This window comes from Neoarius graeffei, chromosome 23 (assembly GCF_027579695.1).
Source record: "Neoarius graeffei isolate fNeoGra1 chromosome 23, fNeoGra1.pri, whole genome shotgun sequence".
Taxonomy (NCBI): domain Eukaryota; kingdom Metazoa; phylum Chordata; class Actinopteri; order Siluriformes; family Ariidae; genus Neoarius; species Neoarius graeffei.
In genome coordinates, this window is record NC_083591.1 from 32123195 (window position 1) to 32141758 (window position 18564).

The 18564-nt window shown below is 40.1% G+C and overlaps 1 protein-coding gene across 1 annotated transcript in view; it reads left to right on the forward strand.

The window, feature by feature from the left end:
- per2 (period circadian clock 2) overlaps nt 1-18100 on the forward strand; it is a 120991-nt gene extending 102891 nt beyond the window's left edge. Inside the window, exons 21-24 of the mRNA XM_060906088.1 lie at nt 975-1155; nt 3920-4136; nt 8708-8858; nt 16514-18100. Of these exons, the coding sequence (XP_060762071.1) occupies nt 975-1155; nt 3920-4136; nt 8708-8858; nt 16514-16633 (669 nt within the window). The 3' untranslated portion in view covers nt 16634-18100. The remainder of the gene's footprint in view (nt 1-974; nt 1156-3919; nt 4137-8707; nt 8859-16513) is intronic.
- Nucleotides 18101-18564: the final 464 nt, after the last annotated feature.

Genomic DNA, 18564 nt, shown 5'->3' on the forward strand with positions numbered 1-18564 from the left:
TTTAAACCAAAAAGTTCTATTTTGGTCTCATCCGTCCACAAAACATTTTTCCAATAGCCTTCTGGCTTGTCCACGTGATCTTTAGCAAACTGCAGACGAGCAGCAATGTTCTTTTTGGAGAGCAGTGGCTTTCTCCTTGCAACCCTGCCATGCACACCATTGTTGTTCAGTGTTCTCCTGATGGTGGACTCATGAACATTAACATTAGCCAATGTGAGAGAGGCCTTCAGTTGCTTAGAAGTTACTCTGGGGTCCTTTGTGACCTCGCTGACTATTACATGCCTTGCTCTTGGAGTGATCTTTGTTGGTCGACCAGTCCTGGGGAGGGTAAGAATGGTCTTGAATTTCCTCCATTCGTACACAGTCTGTCTGACTGTGGATTGGTGGAGTCCAAACTCTTTAGAGATGGTTTTGTAGCCTTTTCCAGCCTGATGACCATCAGCAACGCTTTTTCTGAGGTCCTCAGAAATCTCCTTTGTTCGTGCCATGATACACTTCCACAAACATGTGTTGTGAAGATCAGACTTTGATAGAGGCCTGTTCTTTAAATAAAACAGGGTGCCCACTCACACCTGATTGTCATCCCATTGATTGAAAACACCTGACTCTAATTTCACCTTCAAATTAACTGCTAATCCTAGAGGTTCACATACTTTTGCCACTCACAGATATGTAATATTGGATCATTTTCCTCAATAAATAAATGACCAAGTCTAATATTTTTGTCTCATTTGTTTAACTGGGTTCTCTTTATCTACTTTTAGGACTTGTGTGAAAATCTGATGATGTTTTAGGTCATATTTATGCAGAAATATAGAAAATTCTAAAGGGTTCACAAACTTTCAAGTACCACTGTAGAAAAAAATCAGGAACGGGGCAAATATTTTTCATGGTACAGCATGGTACGCTAAGCTTCAAAATGTTAATCTTTTTTTTATTAAGATGACTTATAATGTTGTTTGTTTGTTTTGCAGGAAGAGGCAGATGACCTGCACCACTGTGATGCTTTCTCTTCATCCAGTGATCTGTTGGATATCCTCATGCTGGAGGACTCTGGCTCTGGTACAGGTTCAGCCACGTCCGGATCCATGGTTTCTGCCTTTAATGGCTGTGGCACATCAGCGTGTGGAAGTGGTGGATCTGCTAGTGGAACTGGTGTGTATTAACTTCTATCCTCTGTTCACGCTGTTCAAAACACTAGAAGTGAAGCCACTCACATTTGTTTCTATGGGATTGTAACTGTACAGTGATTTTAAAATGTCGTATATAATATGTAAAAACACAGAAATACCATTCACTACTGGGAATCCTCCCGATGGCAGGTGTATGCACACATACTAATGCATCTCAAACAATTAGATTATCGTGAAAAAGGTTTTTTTTTTTGTAATTTACTTCAAAAAGGTAAACTTTCATATATTCTATATTCATTACACATACAGTGAAAATTTTCAAGCCTTTTTTGTTTTAATTTTAATGATTATGGCTTATAGCTCATGAAAATCAGGAATCTAGTATCTCAAATTACAGTTAGGTCCATATATATTTGGACACTGACACAAATTTATTTATTTTTTTTACCTGTTTACTGAAACATATTCAGGTTATAGTTATATAATGGACATGGACATAAAGTCCAGACTTTCAGCTTTCATTTGAGGGTATCCACATTAAAATTGGATGAAGGGTTTAGGAGTTTCAGCTCCTTAACATGTGCCACCCTGTTTTTAAAGGGACCAAAAGTAATTGGACAATTGACTCAAAGGCTATTTCATGGGCAGGTGTGGGCAATTCCTTCGTTATGTCATTCTCAAATAAGCAGATAAAAGGCCTGGAGTTGATTTGAGGTGTGGTGCTTGCATTTGGAAGATTTTGCTGTGAAGAAAACATGCGGTCAAAGGAGCTCTCCATGCAGGTGAAACAAGCCATCCTTAAGCTGCGAAAACAGAAAAAAACCATCCGAGAAATTGCTACAGTATTAGGAGTGGCAAAATCTACAGTTTGGTACATCCTGAGAAAGAAAGAAAGAAAGAAAGAAAGAAAGCACTGGTGAACTCATCAATGCAAAAAGACCTGGATGCCCACAGAAGACAACAGTGGTGGATGATCGCAGAATAATTTCCATGGTGAAGAGAAATCCCTTCACAACAGCCAACCAAGTGAACAACACTCTCCAGGAGGTAGGCCTATCAATATCCAAATCTACCATAAAGAGAAGACTGTATGAAAGTAAATACAGAGGGTTCACTGCACGGTGCAAGCCACTCATAAGCCTCAAGAATAAAAAGTCTAGATTGGACTTTGCTAAAAAACATCTAAAAAAGCCAGCACAGTTCTGGAAGAACATTCTTTGGACAGATGAAACCAAGATCAACCTCTACCAGAATGATGGAAAGAAAAAAGTATGGCGAAGGCGTGGTACAGCTCATGATCCAAAGCATACCACATCATCTGTAAAACACGGCGGAGGCAGTGTGATGGCTTGGTCATGCATGGCTGCCAGTGGCACTGGGTCACTAGTGTTTATTGATGATGTGACACAGGACAGAAGCAGCCGGATGAATTCTGAGGTATTCAGAGACAGACTGTGTGCTCAAATGCAGCCAAACTGATTGGTCGGCATTTCATAATACAGATGGACAGTGACCCAAAACATAAAGCCAAAGCAACCCAGGAGTTTATTAAAGCAAAGCAGTGGAATATTCTTGAATGGCCAAGTCAGTCACCTGATCTCAACCCAATTGAGCATGCATTTCACTTGTTAAAGACTAAACTTCAGACAGAAAGGCCCACAAACAGACAGCAACTGAACACCGCTGCAGTAAAGGTCTGGCAGAGCATTAAAAAGGAGGAAACACAGCGTCTGGTGATGTCCATGAGTTCAAGACTTCAGGCAGTCATTGCCAACAAAAGGTTTTCAACCAAGTATTAGAAATGAACATTTTATTTACAATTATTTAATTTGTCCAATTACTTTTGAGCCCCTGAAATGAAGGGATTGTGTTTAAAAAATGCTTTAGTTCCTCACATTTTTATGCAATCATTTTGTTCAACCCACTGAATTAAAGCTGAAAGTCTGAACTTCAACTGCATCTGAATTTTGTTCAAAATTCATTGTGGTTATGTACAGAACCAAAATTAGAAAAATGTTGCCTCTGTCCAAATATTTATGGACCTAACTGTATTAGAATATTTCCTAAGATCAGTCAAAAAAGGATTTACAATATAGAAATGTCTAACTTCTGAAATGTATGTTCATTTATACACTCAATACTTGGTTGGGGCTCCTTTACCACAAATTACTGCATCAATGCGGCGTAGCATGGAGGCGATGAGCCTGTGGCACTGCTGAGGTGTTACTGAAGCTGAGGTTGCTTTGATAGTGTAAGCACAAAGAAGAGATCCTGGTAACATGACGGGAGTTAATTTTTATTTCTTTAATTTTTTTTAACACACCCGGTTAATTTTATGTCACCATAATCCTCTCAGTTCAGAATTACCTGAACACAATCTCTACACAAAAAAATGTTTCGAGCTATTCCACTTTTGTGGATGTGTAAATAGCTAGCATAGTCATTTGCCCATAACTCTAATCCGTATGACAGTGCTCATTTGCAAATAAACAGAAGGCCTAGCCAGATACTGTGGTATTGGCAGATATCGAGTGTGTTGCCTTATGAATGAAAAAATGTGTGAAAGCCTGATGTTTACACCACTAGTGATTTTCATATGGATGAAAATTTTAGTGCTTCTTATTTAATGTCACGTTTTGAGTCTCACTGACATGCTTTGCAGTGGTTTAGAATTCCTCTTTATATTTTACTTCTGTTTTCCTCTCTTTTTTCTCCGTTTTTCCTCTCTTTCCATTGTTTCACCTGCTCCCTCTCTCCCACACTCTTTCTCTCTGTAACTCATACAGGGAGCAGTCACAACAGCAATAATAGCAGTAACTACTTTGGCAGTGTGGACTCTTCACAGAAGTCCCTTAAGGCCAAGAGAGCAGGAGGTGGCGTTTCAGGGTCCTTGGAGTTAGAGGAGAATGAAAGTTTGATCAAATATATCTTGCAGGATCCTCTGTGGCTCCTCGCTGCCAATGTAGACAAGGATGTAATGATGATGTACCAGTTGCCCTATCGGTGAGTGAGGTTAAAGAAAACCTGTGCCTTGTCCCCTTTGATAGGCTCAACATGAATGATCCCTGTCCGCTGATCTGAAAAGCATGGGCAAAAGGAAATTCATTTACGCTTCTGAACACTTAAATAATTATACAATTATTTGAAAAAAGAGATGTGTGTATAATCGCATAATTTTTGCTGTTTTGAAAAACTGTAGACATTTTAGAATTTTGGAATGTACATTTTAACTCTCAATGCAAATATTGATCAGTACTTTAAAGGATGAATCACTCTATGACTCACTGTATATTTAATGTATTTATTTATTGTCATGTACAAAAAATATCGAAGAATGGTCTCTGGACCTAACTCTAACATTTACAGTTGTTTATTAATTTTATCTTATCATGCTGTATTATGTGCACTAGGGGGCAGCAGTGTGTGCTTGCTAGAGTTTGCATTTGACACATCCCATGTCTGTTTGATTGAGTGTGCATTTGTCTGTGTATCTGTGTACACATTCCTGTTTTACATGTACGGTACAGTTGTGGTCAGAAATTTACATACAGTGACATTCATGTCATCTTGGATATGAATGTCATGGCAATATTTGGGCTTTCAATTATTTCTCTGAACTGATCTTTTTCTTTGGCAGAATGTACAGCATACACCTTTAATTAAAAAAGAACACTAGAATTTGCTGCACAAGTTTTAATTTTCTTTGGGTTTTCTCAAATCAACACAGGGTCAAAATTATACGTACAGGGTCAAAAATTTACATACGTTCACTTAGATTATTAATTCAGAGATGCCGAAACTTCCAAAATGTCTCTTACCTTGCCAAGGCCTTTTAACTTCCTGTTAGTGATCATGATTGACTACAGCTGGTAGCTTCTCTGTGCCTTCATAAAAAGTGTTTGTTTACAGCACTCATTGGATTGACCAACACACAGTAAAATGGGAAAGTCCAAGGAGCTCAGTGCAGATCTGAGAAGGAGGATCGCAGATGTACACAACTCCAGAATGTCTCTTGGAGCCATTTCTAAATGACTACAAATTCCAAGATCAGTTCAAACAATTGTATCTAAGTTATTGTGAGGTGTAGTCACTTTGCCAAGCCACTTTGCTTCAAGAAATCCCAAATTGTCACCCTCAGCTGAAAGGAAATTGGTTTGGATGGTCAGGAACAACCTGGGAACCACCATAGCACAGCCCTGCCATGAACTGGAAGCTGATGGATCACTGTCTACAGTTCAGATCACCATGAACTAAGAGGCTTCTATCCAAGAAATAACCCCTGCTCCAAAATTGACACCTTCAAGCTTAGCTAAAGTTTGAAGCTGACCACACGGACAAAGAAAAAGCCTTCCGGAGGATAGCTGTATGGTCAGATGAGACAAAGATTGAGTTGTTTGGCCACAGTGACCACCATGTACAGAGGGACACTGTACCAGCTGGTGGTGGTGGTAGGATCATCATGCTCTGGGGCTGTTTTGCTGCCAGTGAAACTGGTTCATTGCACAAAGTGGATGGAATAATGAAGGAGGAGGACTACCTCAGAATTCTTCAGCATAAACCATCAGAAACTTGAACACGACTTGGGAGTTACAACAGGACAATGAACCCAAACACACATCAGAGCTGGTTGTGGAGGATAAAGCAGGCTAACATTTAAGCTTAAAACCATGTCCTGACTTCAACCCTATTGAAAATATATGGACCGTGCTTATAAGTCGAGTCCATGGCAAGAAAAAAAACCCAAATTTAATTGAACTCTACCAATTCTACCATGAAGAGTTGTGAAATATCCAACCAGAATTCTGCCAGAAGCTTGTTTATGGTAAACAAAAATGTTTGGTCAAGTTGAATCTTGCAAAGAGACATTTTACCCAAATATTAAGTGTGCTGTATGTATATTTTTGACCGTGTATGTATAATTTTGACCCTGTGTTGATTTGAGAAAACCCAAAGAAAATGAAAACTTGTGTACCAAATTCTAGTGTGTGTGTGTTTTTTTTTAATTAAAGATGTATGCTGTACAATCATTCTGTCACAGAAAAAGAACAGTTGAGAGAAATTACTGAAAGCCCAAATATTGCCATGACATTTGTATCCAAGATGACAGTCATGTTGTCACTGTATGTAAACTTCAGACCACAACTGTAGATGTGTTTTGTGGTACTGAATAATAGCAGACAAGCTTACAAAGTCTTCTCTTCTGGGTTAAAAAGATTGCATAAGTCTTTCGCAAGTTGGTCAGTTCGACTAAGCTTACAGAATTTCGCTGCATTCTCAGTAAACCTACAGTTTTGACCATTTACACATTCAAGTTGAAATGTGTTTACTGTGGGTCACAGTGATGTGTGCTTTATTACGCTTTGGAATATGATGTCATGACAGCATTCTATGGGCGATCCACCATTTTGGCAGGATTAGTCAGTCATCTAGTTAGAAAGTCTATCGAGTTTTCATAGAAATGGAAGTATTTTGAGTGTTTGAGCTATTATGGTAGGAAGGGTTTTCTGCCACTGCAGCAGCCATAACAGCTGTGGTTAAAATAAATAAATATATATTTTAAAAAAAAAATCCAAAATGGACTATAAAAACTAGGGAAACAAAGTTTCACAGCTAACATAGGAGATCATTATTGTCATTTTATGGATTTCAGTAGAAATTGAATGCCTGATTATATACAGGCTATGAATGGCTATGTCAAATTTACCTACAAGCTAAAATGCATTTTGATTGATCAAATTTGCACCAGTAGTTTTAAAGAAAATGCGAAAACCATCCCAAAGACTACTGCAAAGAGCATTTCTTTGCTCATCTTGAACAGTGTTAAGTGAAAATATGTTTAATGTCTTCGATATTAATATAATACTCTGTTGTGTTCTTTATGTAACAGATGTTTATTAAATATATTTCATGAAGTGAACTTGTATCCATCCTGTAGCATTAGCATCTCTAACGTTTCCCCACCTACAGTTGTCATGTCATGTAGTGGTTCTGTAACTGCACTGCCCGGACAAAAATAAAAGTCGGCATTTGGATTTAAAATAAGCAAACACATCAGAGTCTTTGATTGGATAATTACTGCAGTGATTAATGTGTTTCAGCTGGCAACAATTCTTTTAACCCTAACTGATGCAGTGAGTAGCTTCTCATTTCTCAAACAAACATGTTGGAAGACGTAGCCAGAGGTCTCAAAAGTAGCCGGTCAGCGGCGGCAAATCGCCGTCTGTAGTAGGATTTGCCGCCATCTATTTTTCACCGAGTAACAAAAAAAATTTTTTTTTTACATATCTGTACAAAACTTAGCAGCATGTGATGTGAAACTAAGTTTTATTCAACTAAACCAAAGTATTGCAGATGCCGAGATATGCCCGCCGTTTTTATTTAATTAATAAGTTAAAAATAAATCTTTATGTGGGATTGAGCTGAAGAGTTTATGGTATAAATTTATATTTAATAATAGGTTCGATAGTGGGCGGCACGGTGGTGTAGTGGTTAGCGCTATCGCCTCACAGTAAGAAGGTCCAGGTTCGAGCCCCGTGGCCGGCGAGGGCCTTTCTGTGCGGAGTTTGCATGTTCTCCCCGTGTCCACGTGGGTTTCCTCCGGGTGCTCCGGTTTCCCCCACAGTCCAAAGACATGCAGGTTAGGTTAACTGGTGACTCTAAATTGACCGTAGGTGTGAATGTGAGTGTGAATGGTTGTCTGTGTCTATGTGTCAGCCCTGTGATGACCTGGCGACTTGTCCAGGGTGTACCCCGCCTTTCGCCCGTAGTCAGCTGGGATAGGCTCCAGCTTGCCTGCGACCCTGTAGAAGGATAAAGCGGCTAGAGATAATGAGATGAGGTTCGATAGTTTTTTTTTTTTCACTAGCGGCACAAATGCAGTCAAAACCAAGCTGGGCGAGTCCTGTTGGATTTTAACAGGGCACGGGAACTTTGTGAATCGACAAAACAGTGTGGGAAATAAGGCCAGACCGGTGGACATTGACCGGTAGTTTTCGCATTTGTCCGTCTGTATTTCAAAAGCATCGGACCAGATGGCCATGAAAAATGGTAAAGATATGGGTCTAATCTACTTCTAATTTTCTTCCAAATGTTACACTGGGCAAATACATTACGTTGTAACACGGCCTGTGATTGGCTGATCGCGGACGCTCTCTCAACAAGTTGCCTCTCAACAGCGAGTCGGAGTGCATTCTGGCATCACATCACGTGACGCTGTTATCAGCTGCGTAGGTTTACCATTAACAGTAAAAGAAAATAAACTACTACAGGTTTTGGACCCTGACAAAGGTGAGGTTTTTCCCCCCCCAGCATATTTTAACCCTCTGGGGTTGAGTGCGTTTCTGGTGAAGCTCGGCAGGTTTAGAATGAGTAGGTCATGTGTTTAGATAAATACCTTCATGAGTTTTTATCATACAAGCACGATAAACATATTGACGGAAACTTTATACTTTACACTTTCCTATGTGCCCACTGCCAAATAATATATTTTTTAAACTCCCTAAATTAGATGAAACCTAAAACTTGTCCCCTTACTCAGTCACACCGGAGTTGTGTCCGTGTTTTTGTCTCTTTAGTGATATCCAGCAAGTGTTGCGGGACGACCAGGAGAAACTGAGGCAGATGCAGAAGAGTCAGCCACGGTTTTCTGAAGAGCAGAAGAAGGAGCTGGCTGAGGTTCACCCCTGGGTGAGAGGAGGCGTTCTACCCAAAGCCATTAATATTGAGGTGAACACAAAGAAAAATGCACTTCTCACACAACTAGATGGGCATTTTCCATCTAGCCCGAAATGCATCAGCTAAGTGACTAGCTGTAAAGCCAATATACACTCACTGGCCACTTTATTAGGTACACCCATCCACCTGCTGTTTGATGCAGTTCTCTAATCAGCCGATCCCTTGACAGCAGCACAATGCATAAAATCATGCAGATACAAATCAAGAGCTTCAGTTCATGTTCACTTCAAACATCAGAATGGGAAAAATTGTGATCTCAAAGTGTGACTTTCACTGTGGCATGGGTGTTGGTGCCAGATGGACTGGTTTGAGTATTTCAGAAGCTGCTGATCTCCTGGGGTTTTCACACACAGCAGTCTCTAGAGTTTACACAGAATGGTGCGAAAAACAAAAAGCACTGAGTGAGCGACAGTTCTGTGGGTTGAAATGCCTTGTTGGTAAGAGAGGTCAGAGGAAAATGGCCAGGGGTAGGTTTCTCGATAACGTTGCCCTTTAGAGCTAAAGAGTGAGCTGAGAGACTCTCTTAAGCAACGAACGTTCTCTCTGTACGTGGTTTTCCCGAATTCACTCGTAAGAAGGAGACTAAAGAGCAACAGGATGAAGAGCGTCTTTGCAATGTGCGTCCCCGATGTAGGCATTAGTAGTTGCAAAAGGCAATTGTACTATCGTTGCTGAAAGCATTAGTAGTTGCTAAATCCAGTCGATAAGGTCACATGGCATTCGTTTTTAACCAAAATCTAATGAAATATAAATTGTTTAAAATAATATATAGTATCATCTGGAAGCATTACATACAGTGGGGCAAAAAAGTATTTAGTCATTCACCAATTGTGCAAGTTCTCCCACTTAAAAAGATGAGAGAGGTCTGTAATTTTCATCATAGGTATACCTCAACTATGAGAGACAAAATGAGAAAAAAAAATCCAGAAAATCGCATTGTCTGATTTTTAAAGAATTTATTTGCAAATTATGGTGGAAAATAAGTATTTGGTCAATAACAAAAGTTCATCTCAATACTTTTTTATATACCCTTTGTTGGCAATGACAGAGGTCAAACGTTTTCTGTAAGTCTTCACAAGGTTTTCACACACTGTTGCTGGTATTTTGGCCCATTCCTCCATGCAGATCTCCTCTAGAGCAGTGATGTTTTGGGGCTGTCGCTGGGCAACACGGACTTTCAACTCCCTCCAAAGATTTTCTATGGGGTTGAGATCTGGAGACTGGCTAGGCCACTCCAGGACCTTGAAATGCTTCTTACGAAGCCACTCCTTCGTTGCCCGGGCAGTGTGTTCCTTGCTGATGGAAGGAGGTTTTCACTCAAAATCTCAAGATACATGGCCCCATTCATTCTTTCCTTTACATGGATCAGTCGTCCTGGTCCCTTTGCAGAAAAACAGCCCCAAAGCATGATGTTTCCACCCCCATGCTTCACAGTAGGTATGGTGTTCTTTGGATGCAACTTAGCATTCTTTCTCCTCCAAACATGACAAGTTGCGTTTTTACCAAAAAGTTCTATTTTGGTTTCATCTGACCTTATGATGTTCTCCCAATCCTCTTCTGGATCATCCAAATGCTCTCTAGCAAACTTCAGACGGGCCTGGACATGTACTGGCTTAAGCAGGGGGACATGTCTGGCACTGCAGGATTTGAGTCCCTGGCGGCGTAGTGTGTTACTGATGGTAGCCTTTGTTACTTTGGTCCCAGCTCTCTGCAGGTCATTCACTAGGTCCCCCCGTGTGGTTCTAGGATTTTTGCTCACTGTTCTTGTGATCATTTTGACCCCACGGGGTGAGAGCTTGCGTGGAGCCCCAGATCGAGGGAGATTATCAGTGGTCTTGTATGTCTTCCATTTTCTAATAATTGCTCCCACAGTTGATTTCTTCACACCAAGCTGCTTACCTGTTGCAGATTCAGTCTTCCCAGCCTGGTGCAGGTCTACAATTTTGTTTCTGGTGTCCTTTGACAGCTCTTTGGTCTTGGCCATAGTGGAGTTTGGAGTGTGACTGTTTGAGGTTGTGGACAGGTATCTTTTATACTGATAACAAGTTCAAACAGGTGCCATTAATACAGGTAACGAGTGGAGGACAGAGGAGCCTCTTAAAGAAGTTGTTACAGGTCTGTGAGAGCCAGAAATCTTGCTTGTTTGTAGGTGACCAAATACTTATTTTACTGAGGAATTTACCAATTAATTCATTAAAAATCCTACAATGTGATTTCCTGGATTCTTTCCCCCCATTCTGTCTCTCATAGTTGAAGTGTACCTATGATGAAAATTACAGGCCTCTCTCATCTTTTTAAGTGGGAGAACTTGCACAATTGGTGGCTGACTAAATACTTTTTTGCCCCACTGTATATAATGTGGTAATTAATTAATGAAACTATTTTAAGTTTTTGGGCTTTTTTTTTTATTTCAAGCATGTTTTTAATTAAATAAACAAATGTTGACACGGAAGAGTGAGCAAATAAGCAGATTCACTACATTTGAAAGGCAAATATCATACTTTTTTACTCCACTACATTTCTATCAAGGTCCTCGTTACTATGAAGCAGATTTGAAAGTAGATGTTTTTTTCTTTTCTTTTCTAAAATGTGATGGTTTTTTCGCAGGTGACACTGAGACAGTCTATCAGTAATCACTAGGGTCACGTCACATCCATAGACTGTATAAAATCAAGTTTGATGATTTCTCTGCAGCATTATTTAACATGATCAGTTGATGGCAGAATGGAAGGAGGCGGTTCTTCTGGGGAACGCACGCACTCATGGCTTTACCTGGACCCCATGTTTCAGTTTTCTGAAAGGATTAAAGATTCGTTTTGTTTTAAATGTTTGCTTTGTTTGCTGAAAACGAACCACATCACAGCCTAAAAAAACTTGCCATCCAACCTGCGGAAGCATTTTGAGGGATATAAACGTTTTATTCCAAGAGAAAGCTTGCAATGAAGTTGTCTGTGCTTTTAGAGCGAGCAATAATGTTGCAGTAGCTATGCAGTCTGGTTAGTCAGATGACTTTCTATGGATTTCCCCACCAAGTTGCCATCACCTTGTCCACGGCTAACGTTAACACATCACTAATTAACTTGGATGCTGTTAGTTAGCATGTGAAAACGGAGTTACGCTAAGATGAATAACGTTAACTTCTCTGAAGTCCTTTCAGAAATATATTTTAGTATAATCTTGCCAAATAAACAGAATGTAGAAATCTTTCTTTTCTAGTAGAATTAGCTATCCAATATGATTTTGAGTTTGAAAAGAGTTTGCTAGCATGTCAAGTGGAGTTTCACTGACTAGCTAACTTGAAGTTAAACCACCATGATGGCACAGCATGCGTTCATTTTGTGAATTCACATTTCTGTCTTTGGTAACGACATTAGGTTTTGTAAGTGTTGTGGCAATAATATAACAATGCATTGACAGAAATTGTACTTTTAATACTTAAGTATTTTTAAAAGCAAGTACTTCAGTACTTTAACTTAAGTAAAAATTTGACTGGACAACTTTCACTTGTATCGGAGTAACATTTGACCAGTGGGATCTGTACTTTGACTTAAGTAATGAAGTTGGGTACTTTGTCCACCTCTGATATATGTATAAAATACATTAGGTACACACTACACACATCAAAACCTCTCTCTCATACACACACACAATGTTACAGGTGCAGAAATGTGTCTCATTTATGACAATAAATTCAATAATCACTCACCTAATGGAGTTAAATTTGATTAAAATGTGGCGATATCAGCGTGACATTCCGATATCCATACGTAATTCCATAACATATTTAAATATATTCATAATATTTTGCGTATATTTATTTAATAATTAGCTCGATGTACTTGCAATGTACAAGAAAAATAATTGAACACCGGCAGCAGATTCAACACCAGTTTCCCCCGTTGACTGTGAGAGTCCCTCGGAGGCGCATGTGCATTCTGTGTATTCGGTGGCGAGCAAGTCGCTCTTTGTTTTTGAACAAGTGGTCCGGGTCTCTCGTAAATTCCGAGCAAGCTAAAGGACTACCTGGGCTACGATGTTGTTCGGGAAAACCACGTTAGCTTGACGATGGATCTTACAAGGTATTTTAAGACTGTCTTGGCCTTAAGAGGCTTCTGGGAAACCCACCCCAGATTGGTTCACAATCTACACCCACCGTCCACTAGAGGTCTGCGCGAGTCGGATTTTTCAGTCCCGCTCCCGCCGGTGCCCGCCCACTAGAGGTCTGCGCGGGTCGGATTTTTCAGTCCCACTCCCGCCCGCGCCCGCATTGTGCAGTCCCACTCCCGCCCGCGCCCGCAAAGAATTATGATTTTCAGTCCCGCTCCCGCCCGCGCCCACAAAAAAATTATGATTTTCAGTCCCGCCCGCGCCTGCCATATTTTGTCCCGCTCCCGCCCGCAAATCCCGCATGATGCAGACGTTCGCGTTATTTCTCAGGAAAGTTCTTGTCTTGACACAGCGTGATGGTGCCCCGCTCCCTACTTTGAGTGGATTTCAGCATAAATATCTACAGTTTACGTTGTTATTATTTACCTTGTTTCGGAATTCAGCATGTACTGTCTCTAATAATAATAATAATTAGTGCTGTCAAACGATTAAAATATTTAATTGCGAATCATACATTTTTATCATATGAGAAACCATTGTAATTCTATGATCAGCATAAAAAAAGTGAATGGGCTTGCTTTGTACCAATGGTGCTTTTTTTTTTTTATTGCAAAGCAGAGCTAGTAAGAGAAGTGAATTAATTTACTGCTTGAGTTAGTCTACAACTTTAGTCAGAGAGACATGTTACACACTGACGGTAGGCTTGACTCAATGCTATCCCAGAAATCCTTCCTGTAATATGCAAATTTGGCCGCCTCTGATTGGACAGCCAAATTTGCATATTACAGGAAGGATTTCTGGGATAGCATTGAGTCAAGCCTACCGTCACTGTGTAACATGTCTCTCTGACTAAAGTTGTAGACTAACGCAAGCTGTAAATCACTTCACTTATGGTTCTCTTGCTAGCTGGGTGTGAACTGCTAGTCATTAGAGTGATCAATGGCAAATTTAAAATGCCATTCCTCTGGCAATCTAACTCTCTCTGCAAATTTAGGCATCTTAAAATGTTTTTATTAATGCCAAATAAAATATCCAGCACAAATTATGTATGAGAGACATAAATTAATAATTTATACATTTTATTTCAAACACTTTTTTAGTTAGCGGGACTGCAGCTTATCGCCGCTCCCGCCCGCGCGCGCATATGTGCACTTCCGGTCCCGCCCGCGCCCGCAATGAGCTTTCAAAATTTGTCCCGCGTCGCACTGCTTTGCGGCGAGTCCCGCGGGACTCCCGCGGGAGTGCAGGGCTCTAATCCATGAAGCAGAATCTCTTAGGCGGCAGAGGTCTGCATTCGCAGATCATGCTTTGTCACGTCAACCTCCTTCAGTACAGACAAATCAAAACCTAACACTAAACAATGAATGAGTGATACTTCTGTGGGTTGAAATGCCTTGTTGATGAGAGAGAGGTCAGAGGAAAATGGCCAGATTGGTTCAAGCTGACAGGAAGGATATAATAACTCAAATAATCAGTCTTTACAGCCATGGTGAGCAGAAAAGCATCTCAGAAACCCCAACACCTCAAAACCTTGAGGTCGATGGGCTACAACAGCAAATCACATTGGGTTCCACTCCTGTCAGCCAAGAGCAAGAATCTGAGGCTATAGTGGACACAGACTTACCCAAACTGGACAGTCAAAGACTGGAAAAAGACCAGGTGATCTCTCCCCCCCCCCCCCCCCCCCCCCCCCCCAATCTATAAATACAGTTTGGGTGAGCCTGTGCTCATGATAGCTTAAGAGATGCCACAGTCAAAGTGAGAGAAAACACACTTTTTTGTCATGTTTGATGTGAACATTAAAGGGGAACTGAAGGCAATTTTTTTTCTTATCAAAATTCTATTTATCTCATTTTATAAAATGTAGGAATGCATTTCTGACAGCTGTTTTGTCACTGCTATAGCAAGCTATGAGTGTTTGAAATACGCTATGTAATATATCAGTCCATATGTCAAAGCAATGGCCGTAAACGAGATTCGCTGAGACCTGTGCAAGACATCGTAGGACAGAAGTAAAACGTGCAGTGGAAATCAAAGTGACCAACATCTGTCAACGTTGTCAAAAGACGCGCGCGCCCTCCTTCGAATGCTGACGTAATCAAGCCAGAAGTTTTCCCTGTGTCCGAAATCGCTCCCTACTCACTATATAGGGCACTATATAGTGGGGACACCATTTTGTAGTGCTGTCCGAAACCTTAGTGAGGATTATTTACACCCTGTATAGTGCACTGGGGCAGCATGGTGGTGTAGTGGTTAACGCTGTTGCCTCACAACAAGAAGGTCTGGGTTCGAGCCCCGTGGCCGGCGAGGGCCTTTCTGTGCGGAGTTTGCATGTTCTCCCCGTGTCCGCGTGGGTTTCCTCCGGGTGCTCCGGTTTCCCCCACAGTCCAAAGACATGCAGGTTAGGTTAACTGGTGACTCTAAATTGACCGTAGGTGTGAATGGTTGTCTATGTGTCAGCCCTGTGATGATCTGGCGACTTGTCCAGGGTGTACCCCGCCTTTCGCCCGTAGTCAGCTGGGATAGGCTCCAGCTTGCCTGCGACCCTGTAGAACAGGATAAAGCGGCTAGAGATAATGAGATGAGATAGTGCACTGAAAGTATCCCACAGTGCACCACGAAAAGTAGTGTACAACCGATGGTCACTAACCAAAGCAATATATCCCATCATGCATTGCGGTCGCGCTGAAAGAAATCAAATTCAAAGTCTCAAATTTGATTTAATAAAAGGCAGCAGCAAAGAAGAAAATATTCAGCCTTGATTTAAAAAAACTGAAGGATGCAGCTACTTTGTGTTGATTAATGTGGGAAATGCGCTCAGTATAATATGGATTTATCACAAAAATACATGCATGTATTTATTAATTTGAAAACCCACTAGCCGCCTGATCCGGCACGTTTTAATTGTGCGACAGTAATGACGTAAATACCAGCGTGACGGACTAGTGTCCGAAAGTGTTTTTTTTTTTTTTTCATTTAACCAATGGTTCGAAGTCGTATGGAGTAATCTCCATCACTGATGAAACTGGCAAATCTCGAAATTTATCTAAATTGGAATGATATGGCGATCTGGCTGCTGTGTAGACAGTTTTCAAAATGGCGGCGCCGACACTTCACGTTTGAAGTCTCACACAAGTCTCGTGAAGATCGCGTGGATAAGCGATGCCTGCCATGGACCAAACGAACTACATTCAACATGGCTAAAAACCGAAAAGGCTGATAAGTGTAATATAATATGCCAATACGAGTCACGATATAAAGTTAATAAAACCGAAAACGTAATTGAATAACACGTTAATTAAGAAATAAAGCAAGTTTAAAAATGACTTCAGTTCCCTTTTAACTGAAGCCCTTGTCCTATGTATGCCTAATGTTTTGCACTGTGCTGCTGCCACATGACTGGCTGATTCGATAACTGCATGAAAGTACAGGTGTTCCTAATAAAATGGATGGTGAGTGTATATGTTCTGTAATTCATGTAAGGATGCCGGTGTAAGATAGAGCTAAGCTAACTGTGTGTGATGTGTTGCTTGTTGAAGGCGTGTGTTGGCTGTAAAGGAGTCACAGAGATGCTGGTTGAGGAGGAGCTCCCAGACCTGCATATGGGGGAATCCGAAGTCAGTGATGTCACAGCCCTTTCATATGACCAGACACAATGAAGAACTTGTACACACACACACAAAGTGCCGATCTGGAATAGGACATTTGCGTATATGTAAAGAAAAATCCATTGTTTATATGTTAAGAGCATTGCCTTTGAGGAGCTTTATACTCTCAGAGGGCTCTCTCTTTGTGTGTGTGTGTGTGTGTGTGTGTGTGTGTGTGTGTGTGTGTGTGTGTGTGCGCGCGCATGCATGTCAAGTTGTCAAATGTCTGTCAGTCAAATTCCTAGACCCCAAAGTGTTCTAAGACAATGTCTTTTTGACTGCAAATATTTTTATTTCTTGATATTTCTCCTATAAATGGTTGTTATTTTAAGATATTTCTATGGATTTTGAAAACCACATCTGTTATATTGAGGTCATATTTTGTGTTATATAATTTTACCCTTGAATACCTCAACAACTACTGTACTAACTCATATGTGAAGAGAATGTCAAGAAGCATTTCTGCTGGAATGACTATAAAAACACGAGTTTAATTATAACAGTTAACAGCAAATGTATCTTGTCAGCTATTACACTATACATCTGGAAAAATAGGACAGGAGAAAACAAACCTAGCCAGCTAAATACTAAAGAGCTCTACTGCCTCATTAAACCCTGAACCTGAGACTCCCAGAACCAGTGCAATGAAAAAAAGTTGAATATATTTTATCTAAGTTATTGTACATTGAAGAAGGTTACAGAGAGTTGTGTTTACAGACAGTTGTAGTACAGGGATCACAAACAAGGTTTAATCTTTTTGTCCCAGGAAAGAGCCCTATATATATATATATATAGTTTTGAAAGAAAAATGTACCCGATAAGTTTTGACGTTGGATATGTCCAAAACGGCTTCGTACTGAACTAAATAGCAATTGAATACAGGGTGTTTCAAAAAAATTTGATATTATTTGAGATGTAAATATCCCAGAAACTACATAGTCTAGACAAATGAAACTGAACAGGCTTAATGTTGAGCAATATAAGATTTATTCCTCAAAATTTGAATGAGAAATTCAAAGGTATGTGGATTCCATGAACGATTTCACAGATTTTCAATATACACTGAGACACAGCCAGCCTTCCTCTTTGAACTTTCTGTGCCGTGTCCAAATCTGCATTGCAGTTGGTGCATTTTTAGAGAATTCTGTCATAAATGCACGCTGCACAGTATTGTTCGACTGTGTTCGAGCGTACTCTAACACACAAAACGCCTTTTCTTTTCCAGTGAATGCCATTTCTATACCTAAAAAGATAAAAACAAAAAATTAAACATAAAATTTTGACCTATTTCCACAAATGCTGCAAAAATTTGAGGTTAACTGAACAAGAATTGGCAACTTTATTAGATGATAGAATGATATTAATTTTTTTAAACACCCTGTATACAGATATTCAAGTCATATTAAGTAAATGATACTGTTTTCTCCTTATTAGTTATTAGTTACCACAGCACTTACAGTCGTGCTTGAAAGTTTGTGAACCCTTTAGAACTTCCTATATTTCTGCTTAAATATGACCTAAAACAACATCAGATTTTCACACAAGTCCTAAAAGTAGATAAAGAGAACCCAGTTAAACAAATGAGACAAAAATATTATACTTGGTCATTTATTTATTGAGGAAAATGATCCAATATTACATATCTGTGAGTGGCAAAAGTATGTGAACCTCTAGGATTATCAGTTCATTTGAAGGTGAAATTAGAGTCAGGTGTTTTCAATCAATGGGATGACAATCAGGTGTGAGTGGGCACACTGTTTTATTTAAAGAACAGGGATCTATCAAAGTCTGATCTTCACAACACATGTTTGTGGAAGTGTATCATGGCATGAACAAAGGAGATTTCTGAGGACCTGAGAAAAAGCGTTGTTGATGCTCATCAGGCTGGAAAAGGTTACAAAACAGTTTGGACTCCAGCAATCCACAGTCAGACAGATTGTGTA